This window comes from Carcharhinus amblyrhynchos, chromosome 1, assembly GCF_965287045.1.
Source record: "Carcharhinus amblyrhynchos chromosome 1, sCarAmb.v2.hapA, whole genome shotgun sequence".
Classification (NCBI taxonomy): Eukaryota; Metazoa; Chordata; class Chondrichthyes; order Carcharhiniformes; family Carcharhinidae; genus Carcharhinus; species Carcharhinus amblyrhynchos.
The window spans coordinates 24,088,556-24,108,116 of NC_137324.1; the positions used below are offsets into that span (position 1 = coordinate 24,088,556).

Below are 19,561 nucleotides of genomic sequence, written 5' to 3' on the forward strand. Positions count from 1 at the left end.
TCTGGTGCCTGTTGGGGTACAGAGAATTGAACCCAATCCCTAGTGCTGTGAGGCAGTGCTAACTACTGTGTCCCTCTTTGTCCTTTTGACCATTTAGAAACTAGAAACAGGAGTAGGCCTTTTGTGTTAATTGTTTTACTCAAAAGAATGTAAATAGGGATGGTGGGCATGCAATGACTATGCAGTCTTGGGAATAAACCTACCTTGAGGTGCAGGTTTGCCTTTGTTGTCCTCTCATAGTATTGGATTTAACACTATGGACATTGGACTTCACTGCCCCTGCGCCAATCTTCCCTAGTATAATTGTTATTTCTTCAGAGCCACCTCTTGATTTCATCAGTTATATGGGACCTGAACAAATCCCACACTGATAAGCTGTGTTCTTTGCATAGGCTACCAGGAAGTCTTTTCCATGCGCTATTAATCCACAGCTTTACTCAATCCCTGTCCCTGATAATGGTTGGATGGAATTTTGCAGAAGTTGCTGCAGGGAAGTTGATTTTCAGCACACTTTTATCTTTGAAAATTGTCATTAGCTTTAACTTAGTTTTAAGTTAGTTTAGGCTGTGTGGGCTAGTATCACTGTGATTTTCACTAGAACTGGTTTTGATCATTCACAGTTGGGCTGCTTGGCATGTCGAGATTCATTTGCTATTTACTCATGTTGCCAATATGACATAGTAGGTGCTTGTATGTTTTCTCTTGTTGATGAATTGCTGGAAATTGGTCACTTTATTAGTATTGAAGTCTTTTGATAGTCTCTGAGCAACCTTGGCCTTCTCTCGCAAAACTACGTTTTTGTCCCATAAAGCAGCTATACAACTAATTGTTCTGCTGGATTCTGTTCACAATCTGGTCAGAGGCTGGTGCCTGTTCTCGTTGCACACTTCATCTTGAGCATCCTCTTCAGGGTGGATTTCTTCTTCTGTTCTCTTGCCAGTTTTTCACCAACACTTAATGCCTTCACTGCAGCACAGTTACTAAGTTAGCAAATGTTACGCCTCTTGGCTTGAAACCAGTTGAACTTTCCTTTTGCCGGAGGAGACCTATTTCTGTTTGCCATGTGACATCTGTTCTTTGTGGGCATGTCTTAAACTCCCACACATCATCTTTGCAACATGGCCAATATCACCAGATTGAACCCACCTGTCAACATTTAAAGTGAGCATAAATGCATTTCTGAAGTCGAAAATTTGAGGCCTACTCCTAATATGAGGATAGCATGTCTTAGTAAAAAGAGAATCAACTAATAGGAAGTCATGTTGCAGCTATATAAAACCTTGGTTAGGCTGCATTTGGAGTATTGCATGCAGTTCTGGTCACCACACTACCAGAAAGATGTGGAAGCTTTGGAGAGAGTGCAAAGAAGGTTCACCGGGATGTTGCTTGGTCTCGAGAGTGTTGACTACGAGGAGACATTGAATAAACTAGGATTGAGGCTGAGGGAAGACCTGATAGAGGCCTACAAAGTTATGAGAGGCATAGACAGAGTGGATAGTCAGGCTTTTTCCCACGGTAGAAGTGTTGATTACAACAGGGCACAAGTTCAAGGTGAGAGGGGGAAAGTTTAAGGGAAATGTGCGGGGTATATTTTTCACGCAGACAGTGTTGGGTACCTGGAACGCACTGCCAGAAGAGGTGGTGGAAGCTGGAACATCTAGCAGCATTAGTAAGCATCTGGAAGGGTACATGAATAGGGAGGGAATAGAAGGATATGGAAGCGAGTAAGAGCAGAAGCTTTCTTTTAAGTAGATAGGGCACCATAATCAACACAGGCCTGGAGGGCCAAAGGGCTGTTCTTGTGTTGTACTTTTCTTTAATATACCTCGTTTAAGTCTAAACATAATTCTTGGTGCATTCTGAAAGCCCAAAAATAGCACATCCATTGGTTCTCCCTTATCTGTTATACTAGTTACATCGTCAACAAACTCCGGTAGATTTGTTAGTATGATTTTGCCTTTCATAAACCCACGCTGCTTTATGACAACTCTTACAATAGGTTCTAGCATCTTCTCCACTACTGATTGGTCCTGCTTTTTTTTTTTGAACAGTTACATACCTGAGCAATTTTCCATAATGCTGGATAGATGCCAGTGATGTAGTTGTGCTTCAGAACTAGCCATGCCCATGGTTAAGATGTTCCAGTACATGTCTATCTTCCCTTGGAAAAAAAGACCCATGAAAAGTGGTCCAATCATGACTGACGACAAGTTGAAGTTGGTATTTGATTAAACAAGGCTTATATTTATGCCAACAATGGTAGTAAGTATGGGGATTGGGAAAATGGTGGAAATCAGAGCATAACTAAGAAATTATTGAAAGAAGGCAAAAGAAATTAAGTCAGTTAGTAAGAGGCATAGAAATGGATTGTAAAATCTTCTGAAAGTGAAGAGATTTGATAAAGGTAGGTCTCTTAGAGGCAGAATCATAAGAAATTATAATGGGAAATGAGGATTACCTTTTTTTGCATTAGAAGACACTCACAAAACATTCTGAAAATAGTGTGGAACTAAAAATTAGGAACCTGGAGAAATCTGTATTCCTAAGAAATGGTGCTGAAGATATTAATAACACTAAGATTAATAAATCCATTGCACTTACTGGCCTGCATTTTATTAAATGTTGGAGCAGGCACAAATTTCCAAATTTTCTCCTGTTCCTATTTCTGACATTCTTGTATTAATTATATTTGTTGTCTTCCCTCTTTTTTACAGAATGCCCATATATATACGTCAAAAGTGTTGGGGCAAAAATGTCGGAAGTCATTTGTTCAGCGAGAGATGACTGTTTTGTTTCCTCACAAATATGACATCAACATGCGTCCTTTCCTGGAGAGAAATTCCATTTTACGTGACTCTGTGTTCAAGTATAACACACCATTTGGTTTTAAAATGCACCAGAATAGTTTTAACCAACTCATTGATCTCATGCCCAAGGTATCATTGCCAGAAGAAATAGCAAGAAATCCTTGCAAACGCTGTGTTGTCTTGGGAAATGGTGGAATACTACGAGGGTTAGGTCTTGGACCCTATTTGAATAAATTTGATGTTATAATCAGGTACAGCATATTTGTGTATACCAGTTCTGTTTACTTAGATCATTGTTTGTGATGCTTTGAAAATACTACTTTTGGGTTTGAATGCCTGTCTGCCCAAATGAAATATCACTTTTTTCAATGAAATGAAAATTGTTTAATTCAAAGATTTTTGATTGTGACAACCAAATGCTGGAAAGATATGATCCTGTACTGTCATGTGATTTTTAAATGTGATTTTAAATAGTATGGTAACACAGTGCTTAGCACTGCTGCCTCACATCGCCAAGGACCTGGGTTCAGTTCCCAGATTGGGTCACTGTCAGTGTGCAGTCTGCACATTCTCCTTGGGTCTGCGTGGATTTCTTCTGGATGCTCCAGTATCCTCCCACAATCTGAAAGACCTACTGGTTAGGTGCATTGGCAATGCTAAAATTCTCCCTCAACGTACCTGAACAGGCTGGAGTGTGGTGACTAGAGCGTTTTCACAGTAACTTCATTGCAGTGTTACTTTATTTATTATTGTCACAAGTAGGTGTACATCAACACTGCAATGAAGTCACTGTGAAAATGTAAGTCTACTTGTGACCTAATAAATAAGACTTAAAAAAAAAACTTTTAAAATAATAGCCTGACATCTTAGGAAACTGATTGTGGAGGTAGAGTTTCCTACGAGTGAAATTAAAAATTTGCTGAGAATATGATGTAGCTATCACAGTTGATGCTCCCTTTCAGCTTTAAGTACCAGCTACCAAGATATGTTTTTCCTGTCAAAATAGGAATAAATGGGTTATTTTCTGGTTGGTGGGGTAACCAATGGGGTATGCAAGTAGTGTTTGGGCCTTAGCTATTTCCAATCTACATTAATGACTTAGATCAAGTTTATTGCAGCTGTTGCTGACAACAGAAAGTTAGATGGGAAAGTAAGCTGTGCGGAGGATGCAAAGAGGCTGCCAAGGATATAAAGAAGTGAGTGGTCAAGGCAGATGGGTTACGTTGTAGAGAAGTGAGAGGTTTGATAACAGTAGCATACACATTTTTAAACTGATAAATTGTAAGAAATATGAGTAGGAATTTATCCTTGTGGAACCTGGTTCATCATATACCTTGGTTGCACTTGGCCACATTATCCCCATGTCCCTTGATTCTCCTAGTATCCAAAATCCGTGACTTGAATGTGTTCAATGAGCATCTGTAGATCACCTTCAGTAAATCCTTTTATCAATATTTCTTACCTCTGTTTAAATGGCCCATACCTTATTTGGAAGCTGTGACGACGACGACCACACACACACAAACCTCCCCCCCGTCCCCCGTCCCCAAGTTTTCAGGTGTCCAGGTTACCAACAACCTGTGCTGGTTCCCCCCATGCCGTCATTATTGTTAAGAAAGCCCATCAACATCTCTACTTCTTCAGAAGACTAAGGAAATTTGGCACGTCAGCTACGACTGTCATCAACCTTTCCAGTTGCACCATAGAAAGCACTCTTTCTGGTTGTATCACAGCTTGGTATGGCACCTGCTCTGGCCAAGGCCACAACGAACTACAAAAGGTCGTGAATGTAGCCCAATCCATCACGCAAACCAGCCTCCCATCTGCTAACTCTGTCTCCAGTTCCCGCTGCCTTTGCAAAGCAGCCAGCATAATTAAGGACCCCTCGCACCCTGGACATGCTCTCTTCCACCTCCTTCTGTCGGGAGAAAGATACAGAAGTCTGAGGACTCAAGAACAGCTTCTTCCCTGCTACCAGAATTTTGAATACTTTCTCTACACCCCAGCTATGAACGTAACATTACATTCTCCACTCTCTCATTTCCTTCTCTATGAATGGTATGCTTTGCATGTATAGCGCGCAAGAAACCGTACTTTTCACTATTTGCAGGCACTATGCTATTACATGTGACAATGATAAATCAGTCCCCTTATCCCAGAAATCCACCTAGTGAACCCTTGTTGCACTCCATCTAAAACAAGTATGTCCATCCTTGGGGAGGAGACCAAAACTGTACACAGTCCCACTAGTAAAGTTTCATCAAGACCATATAGAATTACAGTTAAAATATGCTTCAGTTGATTAAGACTACCATGCTATTTGATAACATACAATTGTCCAATTACTTGCTGTATTTGCATGCTAATTTTGAGAGTTGTGTACAGCACACCCAGATCCCTCTGAATACCAACATTTCTCAGTCCCTCATCAGTTTAAAAATGTATGCTACTGTTACCAAAACTCTCACTTCTCTACATTGTAACTCATCTGCCAACTCCTTGACCACTCACTTCTTTATATCCTTGGCAGCCTCTTTGCATTCTCCGCACAGCTTACTTTCCCATCTAACTTTCTGTTGTCAGCGATGGCTGCGATAAACTTGGTCTTTCATCTAAGCCATTAATGTAGATTGTAAATAGCTAAGGCCCAAGCACTACTTGCATACCCCATTGGTTACCCTGCCAACCAGAAAATAACCTGTTTATTCCTATTTTGCTTCAGTGCATTAGTTCCTCCTCAACTGATGAACAGTGGCAGCCATGTGTGTCATCTAAAAGATGCACTACAGGAACTTGCTATGGTCCTTTAGGTAGCACCCATGACCACATCATCTAGAAGGACAAGGGCAGCAGATACCTGGAAGCATCACCACCTGGAGATTCCCAACTTCATTCACCATCCTGACTTAGAAATATATTGCCGTTCCTTCATTGTTGTTGGGTCAATGTACTTGAATTCCCTCCCTAACAGCACTATGTGCTACACCTCAATGTTTGTAGCAGATCAAGAGGCAGCCCACCACTATCTTCTTGAGGGCAACTAGAGATGGGCAATAAATGTTGACTTGGACAGAGACCCTCATCCTGTAAATGAACTAAAAATGTCGATCCTTAATTCATGCTAATACCAGAAATCCAATGTGTAATAACCTCTTGTCTGGAGCTTTGTCAGATGTTTTTTGGAAATTCCCCCCACTACATTTGCTAGTGTCCCTTTACTACCCTGCTAATTATAATCTCCAGAAAACAGGTTTGTCAAATTCTATTTTGCATTTCATAAATGTACACTGACTCTACTCAATCATATATTTTCTAATCACCCTGATATCATGTCGCTAATGGGTTTTAACATTTTCATACACCAGCTATTAGGCAACTGACCAATTTCTATTTCTTGTTCTCTTCTTGAAAAGTGGGATCATACTTGCATTCTCGCCAACAATTCTGGAATCCAAGGAATTTTAGAAGTCAAAAGCAACATGTCCATTATCTCTAAAGCCACCTTTTTAAACAAAAACACTGATGTGTAGGTATTCAGGGCCCAGGGCTTTTGTCCCATTCATCTCTCCAATACCTTTTTTAAAGATAGAAAATAGGAGCAGAAATAGGTCATTGCATTTCCACCATCATGCCTTTTAATGAAGTTCTTCAATTTATCTTAGCCAACTTCTGCATCATATCTTTGTAGTTTCCTTTGTTTTGGATTTAGGACCCTGGTTTCAGATTAGACTTCACTTTCCATCTATTGAAGAATTCTGTTGTGTTCTAGTCACTGTTCTCTAAATTACCATGCACAACAAGATTATTAATTAACCCCTTCTCATTGCAAAATACCAAATCTAGGATGACATGTTTTCTAGTTGATTTTTCAACATACTGGTCTAAAAAAAAACTTATGCACCCTCCAGGAATTCATCCACCAGTGTTATTGCTCATTTGGTTTGCCTAATCTATAAGTAAATTAAAATCATCAATGATTACTGTAGCACCCTTGTTACATGCATCTTTAATTTCCTGTTCAAGGTCATCCCCACCTTAACACTACAGTTTGACGACCTATATAAAACTTCCACTAATATTCTCCACACCTTGTTTCTTCTTAGTTCCACCAAAACAATACATTATATTTTCTGAGCCAGTATCCTTTCAAACTGTTGCATTGATTTCATCCTTGGCTAATCATGCCAGTCCACCACTTCTTGCTTTTTGCCTATCCTTCTTAAATATAGAGTACCCTTGCATATTCAGTTCCCAGCCTTCGTCACCCTGCAATCATATCTTACCTTTTATATCAGTTTCCCTGTTAATTGGGCTACCTTATTGCGAATGCACCATGCGTTCAGGTACTGTGCATTTCGACCCGTTTGTTTAAACATTTTTTTACAATTTTTGTACTAAGGCCCTATTTGCTGCTAGCCCTTGTTTCCTCTGCATGTAGCTCTGTGTGACTAGCAACCTCATCTGAAGAGGGGGCCTTTGCTGGTATACATAGAAGAATGAGAAAGGAACCTCAAGTGGAGGTTGCCGCTGAAGACTTTAGAAAGTTTTATAATGAAATGTGGCCTCAGCTGTCTTGGCATCATTTGAGGAAGGATTACCCCTTCAGAGGATGGTAGTTGACCACAGCTGTGGTTGCCTGGGAGATTGGAAGGGGACAAATTGTAGGAGGCATAACTGCGACTGGCCCTGCCCCACCCACCACCTGATCTACCACTGGAGGTACCCTCAATGCTTTGAACTTAGTGGGAGGGCCTGTTTGCTATTTGGAAAATTCCAGTTGAGTGTCCTCAATAGGTACTTCATTTGTCATTAATGGTTCCTCATTGCTGGTGGAATGATAACACTAGTAGCCTCACTAAAAATAAGCTGGAGATGAGAGTATGATGGTAAACCTTACGTTGACTGGTAGCACAAACTGTCAGACCCTCTGTCTTCAAAGAAGATCTCTCTTCCCTTCCCTTATTTCTGTTATAATTTCTCCTGTCCCACCCTGTAAAGAACTGAAGCTTGTTTTCGCTGATCTCTTCCTCTTCACAAATCTATAGAAACTTTCAAAATTTGTTTTTATGTCTCTTGCTATTTTACACTAATATTCTCTTTTCCCTTCATCAGTTGCTTGGCCATTCTTTGCTAAATTCTAAAATTCTTCCAATCATCAGGATTCTTACTCTTTGGCAAAATCATAAGCTTCTTCCTTAATATCTTAAATTAATCTTGTTACAATGCATTTTTCCCGTGGACTTTTTATTCTTTAAGGGAATGTGTTGCATTCCTCGTTTCAAACTTAACCACTTCTCAACTAAAACACTTCTCAGATCAGTGTAAAATTAATTATTGTGGGCCTGAACTAATATAAAGTGGCAATCAGAGTTGAAATGAGATCAGATCTGGAGAGGTAAATGTAATTCAGCATATTTTGAGATCATCACAAAAACAGATGTATCTTTTGATTTGCGTAAAGCTTTTAATGTAATCATTTTGAAAGACTACATGATCTAGTCAGTTGATAAGTGTCAAAAAACAGTTGCAAGTCTGAGGATTGGGCATGTTTTATGAACCAGCAGAGGGCCACCAAAACTAGATGAAATAGAAATAACCGGATGTGAATAAACTAGCCAGAAATATAAAGACAGGTTGTAAGAACTTTCGTAAGTATATAAAAAAGGTAAAGTCACCATAGTCCCAGATGATCATAGGTGGCTGCTTCCCTTTTGAGGGGGGAAAGCTGCCTGGTGGTGATTTAACCTCAGGATCACCACACCTCAGGCAAGGGGCAAGGTTGAGAAGGTGGGGACCTTTTATGAATAGCCTAAGTGGAGTGGAAATTGAATCCACGTGGTTGGCATCGCTCTGCATCATGAACCAACTGTCCAGTCAACTGAATTAAAAATGTATAAGTATTTAAAGAGCAAATTAAAGCTAAAGTGAACATTAGCCCCTCAGACAGGAGAAGTTTGGTTTTGTCAGAATGCAGAAGGAGGCCATTGGCCCATCGTGTCTACACCAACTTTTCAAATAAGCATCATAGCTAAGTGCCATTCCCCTGCCTTTTCCCTGTATACCTGCATATTTGTTCTATTTAAATAATTGTTTGATGCCCTGTTGAATACCTTGATTGAACCTGTGTCCACCACTCTTCTAGAAGGTGTATTTCAGACCCAATCATTGTGTGAAGAAGTTGTTCTCCCATTACATTTGCTGCTTTTGTAAAACAGTTTAAATGTGTACACGCTTGTTCTTTTATGAGCTTAAATAGTTTCTCCCGATCAGCTCTGTTTAGCTCCCCCATGCGTTTGAACATCTCTGTCAAATCTCCTCTTGGCCATTTTCTCTCCCAAGTAGAACAGTTCCAACTTCTCCAGTCTATCTCATAATCGAAGTTTCTGATCCCTGGAAGCATCCTTGTAAACCTCTTCTGCACTTTCTCCAATGCCTTCATATGTTCCTGTAGAGTGGTACCCAGAATTATACACAATATTCCAGCTAGTGTCTTGTACAAGTTCAGCATAACCTCTTTGCTCTTGTACTATGTCCCTATTAATGATGTTCAGAATACTAACTATTAGCTCCATCTGCCCTGCTACCTTCAATGAGATATGCAAATACGCAGTCAAGTCCCTCTGCCCCCACACCCTTTTAGACTTTTACCCCTCATTTTATGTTCTCTCCATGTTCTTTTTCTACCAAAAATGCATCACCTCCCCTACTCTGCATTGAACTCCGTCTGCCACCTATCTACCCACCCAAATGTCCTTTGAAAGTTCTACTCTGTCCTCTTAACATTACTTTGCATCCTTTTGATAATGTGGCGACCAGAACTGCACACACTGCTCTAGCTGTGGCCTCACCAAAGCCCTATACAATTCTAACATGACTTCCCTGCTTTTGTAATCTATGCCTTGATTAATAAAGGCAAGTGACCCATATGCCTTTTTCACCACCCTACTAACATGCCCTTCCACTTTCAGAGATCTGTGGACAAACATGCCAATGTCACTGTTCCACAGAACTTCCTAGTGTCCTACCATTCATTGAATACTTTCTTGTCAAATTACTTCTTCCAAAGTGTACCACCTCAAACTTTCAGGGTTAAATTCCACCTGCCCATTTGACCATTGCATCTATATCTTCTTGTAGGCCAAGCCATTCTGCCTCATAGTTAACCATCCAATCTTTGTGTCATCCACAAACTTACTAACCCTACCTTCCACATAGTCAACAATGTTATTTATATAAACGATGAATAATAGGGCGGCCAACACCTGATCCCAGATTCCTGTGATATGCCACTGGACATTGACTTCCAGTCACTAAATCAGTCTTCTGTCGTCACCATTTGTCTCCTACAACTGATCCAATTTTGAATCCACTTTATCAAGTTACCCTCTATCTATCCCATGCGCATTTATTTACCTTCTTTACAAGTCTCCCATGTGATACCTTGTCAAAGGCTTTGCTGAAATCCATATGAACTACATTAGCTGCACTACCCTCATCTGTGTACCTGGTCAACTTCTCAAAAAATTCAATCAAATTTGTTAGGTATGACCTCCCTCTGATGAAGCCACGCTGACTCTTCCATGAAGAAAGACTAAGCTTCTACCAACATGCAAATGATGTTTCCTCTTGTAGGGAAACTAAAATTAGGAGAATCCTTGGGTGATGCCATTTTGGGAGAAAGAAAAAAAACTGGGCAGGTCAGGTGACAGGAATTTTGGAAGTTGGAGGTTAGAAGCAGTCTCTATCTCTTTCTTAAGATTCTGTTGCTTTTCCTTTTAACATCAGGAGAATTTTTTTGAGTTGTTAATCGGCTGAATCTTCAGAAAGTAGTGGAGGCTTTGAATATATTCAAGACTCGGATTTTTGATAGAGGAGGGAGTTCAGGGTTATGGGGGTACAACAGGAAACTGGAGTCGTGACCCTAATCCAATCAGCCCTGATCTTTCTGAATGACAGAGCATTCTAAACTTGAAACAGAAAATGGACACGAGGAGTGTCAGATTAGCTATGACGCTATGGAATGGTGGAACAGGCTGGATGGTTTATCAAGGCAGGTCAAATGGCCTACTCCTACATTCCTATGTTTTCTTACAGTACTCCATCCCAATTCGTTCTCAATGGGCAGCACGGGGGCACAGTGGTTAGCACTGCTGCCTCACTGTGCCAGGGACCTGGGATCAATTCCAACCCCTGGTCACTGAGCGGTGTTTACATGTTCTCCCCGTGTTAGCATGGGTTTCCTCAGGATGCTCCGGTTTCCTCCCACAGTCTGAAAGGTATGTTGGTTAGGTTGACTGGCCGTGCTAAATTAGTGTCGGGGATTAGCAGAGTAAATATGTGGGGTTATGGGAATAGAACCTGGGTGGAATAGTGGCCGGTACAGACTCGATGGGCCGAAAGGCCTCCTGTACTGTGAGATTCTGAATTCAAGTATTCAATGTTAGAAACTCGCTATGTATGTAAACTAAAACAAAATAGTGTTAAAATTATTTTTGTAGTTTTCACTTATCTATCAAAAAACTTGTATTCTTCTCAGGTTGAACAATGCACCAATCCAAGGATTCACTCAAGATGTTGGTAACAAAACTACTATAAGAATGAGCTATCCAGAGGGAGCACCAAAATCTCAGCTTGAGTATGATCCTTATATGTTGTTTGTCGCTGTAATGTATAAGAGAGTAGATTTCAGCTGGCTGAAGGCAATGATTAAAAAAGAAAGAGTGGTGAGTAAATTCACAAGAATTCACAATATTTGCAAAAGAACTGTGTTAAGAACCCCACTGGTGTTAGATACGAGGGTATTGCACAACCCAGAAGGAAAACTTGGGACACCGGTTCTTAAGTATGTTTTTCAATTTAGTATAATTTGAGAATAAATATGCATATCAGTGAGGGAAAGTATCTAGTCCTCTTGTAACCATTCAAATAAAAAGATGTATTAACAGGTAAAACACACAACGAAGGCCACAATACAAAATTACACTTAAACTATGCTTACACATACAACCCACAGCATGTGGACTGCAGCATTTCAAGAAGGCAGCACGCTACCGCCTTCTCCAGGGCAATTAGGGACAGGCAATAAATGCTGGCCAGTGAGTGATGCCCATGTCCCATGACCAAATTTTTTATAAAGTACTATGTTTATGATGAAACCTTACAAATGGGATATTCATTCATAAGATGTGATTGAGCCAATAGGAGGTAATCTGGTTCTTAAAGCTTTATATAGACCTGAAATTGGAAATGGCCCTAATCGTAGCCGCAGTTGCTTTTTTATTTGTTAGAGGGCAGCATTTTTTTTCCCTCAACTATTTTTCTGCTCTATAACATGATATTGAGCTGAGGATGCATATGGCTACCTGTCATTGATCAGGTAAAGGACACTGCCACACAAAACTGGTCACATGATGGTCTATACAGAGAGACTGGTGATCTCTTGCTGATTTTTCCTTCTTTGTAGGAAGTGTCTTGCATTTTCTTAGCAGTTGACTACTACAGTAATGCCTGCAGCTCCCTTCCAGCCAAAATAGTACAGATTTCCTCTTATCCATGGCTTGGAACAGATTTGTTTTTTGTCAGGCACAATTTAACTCTAGCCCAAAACTTCACACAATCTTTCCTGATCTGCTATGTAAATCAGTATAACTTCCTGTGCTGCAATTTTGTCTCCTAATAGTAAACTTTGCTCTTTCAATCATGGAATAGTGAGTAATATGGTGCACATTATTATCAATAGATAAGAATTCAGTGCAGATTCATTTATTCATGCGCTATGATTTTGTAATTGTGTGATTCAAATAGAAAATATTAATTAATTTGTAAGAAAGAAATATTAATGTTAGCACCTTGCATTCATGTGGAAAATTGTTACCTAGTAATCCTATTTTAATGAAGTGAGGGCTAAGTAATATGTAGAGATTGCTGGATTAATGTTGGCATAAAAATCATCCTGCAACAATGACTTGGTTATATATAAGGCGATTGTTAATTTATAGTATTTTCTTTACCATCTAGTCATTTTGGGAAAGAATTTGGTTCTGGCAGAAAGTGATGGAGGAAATACCAATTCAGCCAGCACAGTTTCGAATTCTGAACCCTGAGGTTATAAGAGAAACAGCAGTAGATCTGCTACAGTTACCCGAACCTCGATCAACACTCTGGGGCTGGGACCAGGTATGAGCTGAATATCCGCTATTTGGCTAACAGATTGTTATAGAAAAATTTATTTTGGAGAAACATGGACTTAAAGCAAAATATGATTTATGGATGTTGGATAAATGGTTGCCCTAGATGGTGCAAGTTATATTTTAATGTTTGCAAGAACTAAAAACGCAGTTCTTGCATTAGAATATTCTAATGTGATTTTTTTCTTAAAACATATTTGTGCTTTCAATGTGGACCAGAGGTCTACTTTTGTATCATTATGATGAATGTTAGATAAACTGGGAATTTGATGGGAAATTTTGTTCAGTAAAAATTTATAAAAAGGAAGCCTTGCTTTTTGTGACCACCAGGTGTCTCAAATAGCTTTACAGCCAATGAAGTACCTTTGAAGTATAGTCACAGCTCTGTAGGAGTGGACAGTAATGAATATTAACCAAAAACCTTGGTGTAATGCTCTGTTCATGGTTCTGCATAATTTCAAGACTACTTCATTCCAGTGTTAATGTATTAGACAGTTCATGACTACACCCCTAAGGATTCTGAATTACCAAAAGAGCGCTATCATCCCCAATTTCTGCAATTTCTCCTAAATTGTTTAATTCCACCTATCTACCCGAGGGCTGCCCTTCGATCTATCCTTCCCAGCGCCAGATTCTCTCTCGTTATGTGATCAGACTGTGCTTGGGTTAGCTTCAGATCTATACTCTGCACAAACTCAGCCACTTTCTATGATTGTGTTGTCTTCCTGCTACTGAATATCACATTTGACCTTCTTACTGGTATAATACACATTGTGTGTGATTATATCCAACAGTTCTCCCAAGCTGATTAGCTGTGTTGTGTTCTAAAAATAGCACAATGGTGGAAATCTGAAGTATAAACAGAAATATACAGATCTGACATCATCTGTTCAGAAAGAAACAAAGGTGACATTCTAATCCTTTCACCAGTTCTATTAACCTGAAATGTTAGCTGTTTCTACCATTTAGTTTTCTATTGTTATTACTAACTAGACATTACTTCCGCCCTCCCTCCCCACATTAAATGGTAACTGGCATTCATCAGCCAATCTCCAAATCTTTGGAGGCAATTCTGGTTAACTTAATAAATTAAGCCAGGGTTCTGTTTCCCTGTTAATTTCCAATTGATTTACTTAACATTTAAAATCATTGTCCCGAGCAATAATCCTCTCAGCATGCCACTTTTTGCATTGATCAGGCTGTAACAACAACCACCCTATGTTTCTTTTACTTCAATCAGCTTTTAATCCATTCAAGCTTAACCTGCGTAGCACTTTCTCAAATGTTTTACTCCTCACAGTGCCGGGGATCTGGGTTCGATTCCTGGCTTGGGCGGCTCTCTGTGTGGAGCTTCCACGTTTTCCCCGTGTCTGCATGACTTTCCTGTGGGTGTTCTGGTTTCCTCCCACAATCCAGGGACGTGCAGGTTAGGTGGATTGGCCTTGCTAAATTGCCTCTTAGTGTTGGGGGGATTAGCTAGGGTAAATAGCTAATTTGGTGGTCAGGGTAGGGGTGGGATTGTGGTTGGTGCAGACTCGATGGGCCAAATGGCTTTCTTCTGCACTGTAGGATTCTATGATTCTATGAAATCCAAATAACCAATATCCACTGATTGTTAGCTCAGTGGTAGCACTCTCCCGCATCTGAATTGGAAAACTATGTTTTAGGGCTGAGGACTTGGAACACACAACCTAACACAGTAATAAGGGGATTGCTTCATTGCGAGAGGCACTGTCTGTCTTATACAGGTCAGAGTTTTCTGTAACAGGATATATATTGGGTGCCTGTTATCAGTTAGACTCGGCCCTGCATCCTTCCGCTCAAAAGAAATTGTGGCCAAAATTCCTGAAAAGTGAATGCTGATAATGGTGCAGCACGGTAAACTGGGTATCTGAAACCTGACCAAATGAGAATTACGGATTGAGAACAGAGGGACTGAAATTTAGGCTGAAGCTCTTCTGTCTAGGTATTAGATCCTGTGGCAAGGTAGGGGACATGGAATATTTCCAGCTGCAGAGGTTGGCAGGAAAATGTATCAAATCTTGCAGTCCCAACCTCCTCTACTTTCTCAGAAGACTAAGGAAATTTGGCATGTCAGCTACGACTCTCATCAACTTTTACAGATACAACCAGAAAGAACGTTTTCTATGGTGCGTCACAGCTTGGTGTGGCTGCTATTTTGCGCAAAGCTGCAAGGAACTACAAAAGATCGTGAATGTAGCCCAATCCATCACGCAAACTGGCCTTCCATCCATTGACTCTGTTTGCACCTCCCACTGCCTCGACAAAGCAGCCAGCATAATTAAGGACCTCTTGCACCCCGGACATTTTCTCTTCCACCTTCTTCCATTAGGAAAAAGATACAAAAGTCTGAGATCACATACCAACTGACTCAAGAACAGCTTCTTCCCTGCTGCTGTCAGACTTTTGAATGGACTTGCCTTGCATTAAGTTGATCTTTCTCCCTAGCAATGACTGTAACACTACAATCTGCACTCTCACGTTTCCTTCTCTATGAACGGTATGCTTCGTACAGTGCACAAGAAACAATACTTTTCACTGTATGTTAATACATGTGACAATAATAAACCAAAATTATGCGTGGATAGAGGATTGGTTGTCTAATAGGCAGAGAGTTGGTATCAATGGGTGCTATTCTGATTGACGGTTGGTGACTAGTGGAGTGCTGCAGGGATCGGTGCTGGGGCCTCAACTGTTTACCATTTATATTGATGATCTGGAGGAGGGGGCTAAGTGTAGGGTGACGAAATTTGCTGATGACACGAAGATGAGTGGAAACGCAAATTGTGCGCAGGGTGTGGAAAGTCTGCAGAGGGATCTGGATAGACTGAGCGAGTGGGTGAAGACCTGGCAGATGGAGTACAATGTTAGCAAGTGTGAGGTTATCCACTTTGGCAGAAATAATAGTAGGAGGGATTACTATTTAAAGGGCGAAAAGGTGCAGCATGCTACGGTGCAGAGGGACCTGGGTGTCCTTGTGCATGAGTCGCAAAAACCCAGTCTGCAGGTGTAGCAGGTGATCAAGAAGGTGAATGGTATGTTGGCCTTCATAGCGAGGGGGATAGAATATAAAAGCAGGGAGGTCTTGCTGCAACTGTACAGGGTACTGGTGAGGCCGCAGCTGGAATACTGTGTGCAGTTTTGGTCGCCGCACTTGCGCAAGGATATTTTGGCCTTGGAGGGAGTGCAGAGGAGGTTCACTAGACTGATACCGGAGATGAGGGGGTTAGACTATGAAGAGAGACTGAATAGACTGGGTCTGTACTCGCTGGAGTTTAGAAGGATGAGGGGGGATCTTATAGAGACGTATAAGATAATGAAAGGGATGGATAGGGTAGAGGTAGAGAGATTCTTCCCGCTTAGAAAGGACAGCAGGACTAGAGGGCACAGCCTCAAGATAAGGGGGAGGGGGTGCAGTTTAGATCGGAGTTGAGGAGGAACTTCTTCACTCAAAGGGTGGTGAATCTCTGGAATTCTCTACCCGTTGAAGTGGTGGAGGCTACCTCACTAAATATATTTAAGTCACAGGTAGATAGGTTTTTGACAGACAAGGGAATTAAGGGTTATGGGGAGAGAGCGGGAAAGTGGAACTGATCCACTTCAGATCAGCCATGCTCTTATTGAATGGTGGGGCAGGCTTGAAGGGCTAGATGGCTTACTCCTGCTCCTATTTCTTATGTTCTTATATTCTTAACCAGGTGTTTTGCACCATATTCCATGGTGGGGCAGACCTATTGGCACTTAGTCTGCTGTCTTATCAAGGGCCAGCATCACTGACCGCCAATGAAGAAAGAAGATGAATCTCCTGAAAATAAAGGTAGATTTTTGGGAGCACTTTGGCTGGAAAGTGGACCTTGTGAGAGAAAAGATGGACCTGCGGGAACATTGAGGTTGAAAAATGGACTCTTTTCAGGTCACCAAATCTGAAAGGCCTACCTGGTAGATGCTCCCCCCGCTCACTGCTGTGGTGTTCTGGGGGTCCAAGGTTGCCTGTGGCCTCCATCCTGAGCTCCAGAGGCAGCCTTAAACCTTGTCGAGGTGAATCATGCAGAAATACACTAACTTCGCACCATGACATGCATGCTAATGGTCAATGCTGTTTCTGCAACTCTCAGCAGCTACTTGCATTTACCTGTGCCTCTGCCACTTGCCTGCACCATTTATGTAGAAATAACTGCAGCATTAGCCTCAACTTTATTTTAATAGCAAATTCTGGCCCACTGAAGTGAGACCAAATCTGCCTGTTCAGGTGGATGCAGAATATTCCATTCCATTAGTCAAAGAAGTATCGAAAGTGTTTCAGTGGTATTTAACCAGCAAGTATTGCTCCACCCAATACCAATGCAATAGTATTTATTTGTTAAAACCTTTAGTTAGATTTGTGCTACACAAAGGTGTTTGTATGTGTGGCAGCTGGTTAACTTTCAACTGTGTTTCTACTGTGCTTAAAGAGAGCTACAGCATGAAGAGTAAATGGAAGCAACAGTTGTTGGTTTGCAACTGAGGGCCTTGTAAGGTTAAAAGACTTGTTAGGTTTTAATTTTAGCTGGAAATATTGCAATTGGAAACAGACATCCGGGATTGAACATCTTACAACTCTGCCAGAGAAAGACTGGACGGGATGGAAGGTGGAAAGAGACTGGACCCTAGAGAACCAGTTACAGTCCAAATAACTCGGGAATTGGTGCAGAAAGAATGTTTAAAGTGACTGAAGTAAAGTGAAGTATTGTTCAGAAGAATTCAAGAAAGAGTAAACAGAGTGCTCTGAATTAGAGACAATTGCAGTAACCAGATTTAAAATTGGACAGCACATTTCAGAGATAAATTAAACATTTGCCATTTTACTAGAGTCTGGGATTCAAAAGTTAAAGCAAATGTGAACACTTTGTACTACAGCAGTCAAGCTAAAGGCGCTGGTGAGAAATCCTGGACTGGATTCACTGTTAAAAGTGGACCAGAGGCTTTGCTTAAAAGAGCCACTTGTGAAACATGGAAAAGACTTTGGAATGCAAACCACTAAGGAAAAGCATTGAGAGTAGAGTGTGGTGTGCTTTTGGGAGTAGAAGTGGGAAACTCATGGCAATCCTCAAAGATAATTCTGAGGAGAAATCCAAAGAAACTTACTTGGGTTCAGAGTGGAATGTGTATTTGATCGCAACCAGTTTGTGTGCTTAAAGCAGTGGTTCCCAACCACTTACATGGCAAGCTTGCAAGTGTGCCATGGCCTGCTGCCAGAATTTGATTTGATTTATTATTGTCGCATGTATTATTATAGTGAAAAGTACTGTTTCTTGTGCGCTATACAGACTAAGCATACCATGCATAGAGAAGGAAAGGAGAGTGCAGGAGAGTACGTCTTACAGACGTAGCTAGGATGTAGAGAAAGATCAACTTAATGTGAGACAGGTCCGTTCAAAAATTTGGAGCAGGGAAAAAGCTGTTCTTGAGTCAGTTGGTACATGACCTTAGATTTTTGTACCTTTTTCCCAACAGTAGAAAGTGGAAGAAAGTATGTCTGGGGTGCATGACGTCCTTGATTATGCTGGCTGCTTTTCCGAAAAGTATAGGCAGAGTCTAGTTTGAGAGGCTAGTTTGAGTGATGGGACTGAGCTTTGTTTGCAACCCTTTGTAGTTTCTTGTGGTCTTGGGCAGAGCAGGAGCCATACCAAGCTGTGACACAACCAGAAAGAATGTTTTCTATAGCGCATCTGTAAAAGTTGGTGAGAGTTGTAGCTGACGTGCCAAATTTCGTTAGCCTCCTGAGAAAGTAAAGGTGTTGGGCTTTCTTAACTAAGCGTTGGTGTGGGAGGACCAGGATGGGTCTGAACACCTAGAAACTTGAAGCTCTTGACCGTTTCCATGTCCAGCTTTGTGCAGCTACTGTTTGTAATCATCATAAATACGAGGTTGTCCCATAGGATTGAAGTATGCCGTGTAACTGAAAAGGTTAGAAACCACTAGCTTAAAGGGACTTTTAGTTACTGAGACTGTTGTAGCTTAACATATACTTTGTAATCTGTGTTATTCTTAAAATATGTGTGTGTATTAAGCTAAGGGAGGAGTAAAAGGGTATTGTATCATGCAACTTTTTCATGTTTAACATTTTTTAAAATTTTTTAAAACTAATTAGCGATCCTGTAACTCTGTTCCTCCACACTATAAAAAATGAAACATCATGGTTTTTTTGAGCCAGGGTTCCATTCTGCTGTCTTCCCATCCAGTTACAACATCAGCTGGGGTAGTGATATATTGGACTCAACAATAACTGTTCCTCTCTCCACAAATGCTGCCGGACCAGTTGAATTTAGCCTGTAGATACCTCTCTGCCTTTTCAATAGCTTTTGATTTTTAAATGGGTGGCACAGTGGTTCATACTGCTGCCTCACAGCGTCAGGGACCCGGGTTTGATTCCTGGCTTGGGTCACTATCTGTGCAGAGTCTGCATCTTCTCTCCCGTGTCTGCGTGGGTTTCCTCCGGGTGCTCCGGTTTCTTCCTACGGTCCAAAAGACATGCTGGTTAGGTGCATTGGCCATGCTAAAGCCTCC

At 41.0% G+C, this 19,561-nt stretch overlaps 1 protein-coding gene across 1 annotated transcript in view; it reads left to right on the forward strand.

The window, feature by feature from the left end:
- Positions 1-19,561, forward strand: part of st3gal5 (ST3 beta-galactoside alpha-2,3-sialyltransferase 5) — an 89,983-nt gene that overhangs the window by 60,591 nt on the left and 9,831 nt on the right. The window contains exons 4-6 of the mRNA XM_080198868.1: positions 2,715-3,058; positions 11,344-11,530; positions 12,825-12,983. Coding sequence (XP_080054994.1) covers positions 2,715-3,058; positions 11,344-11,530; positions 12,825-12,983 — 690 coding nt within the window. The remainder of the gene's footprint in view (positions 1-2,714; positions 3,059-11,343; positions 11,531-12,824; positions 12,984-19,561) is intronic.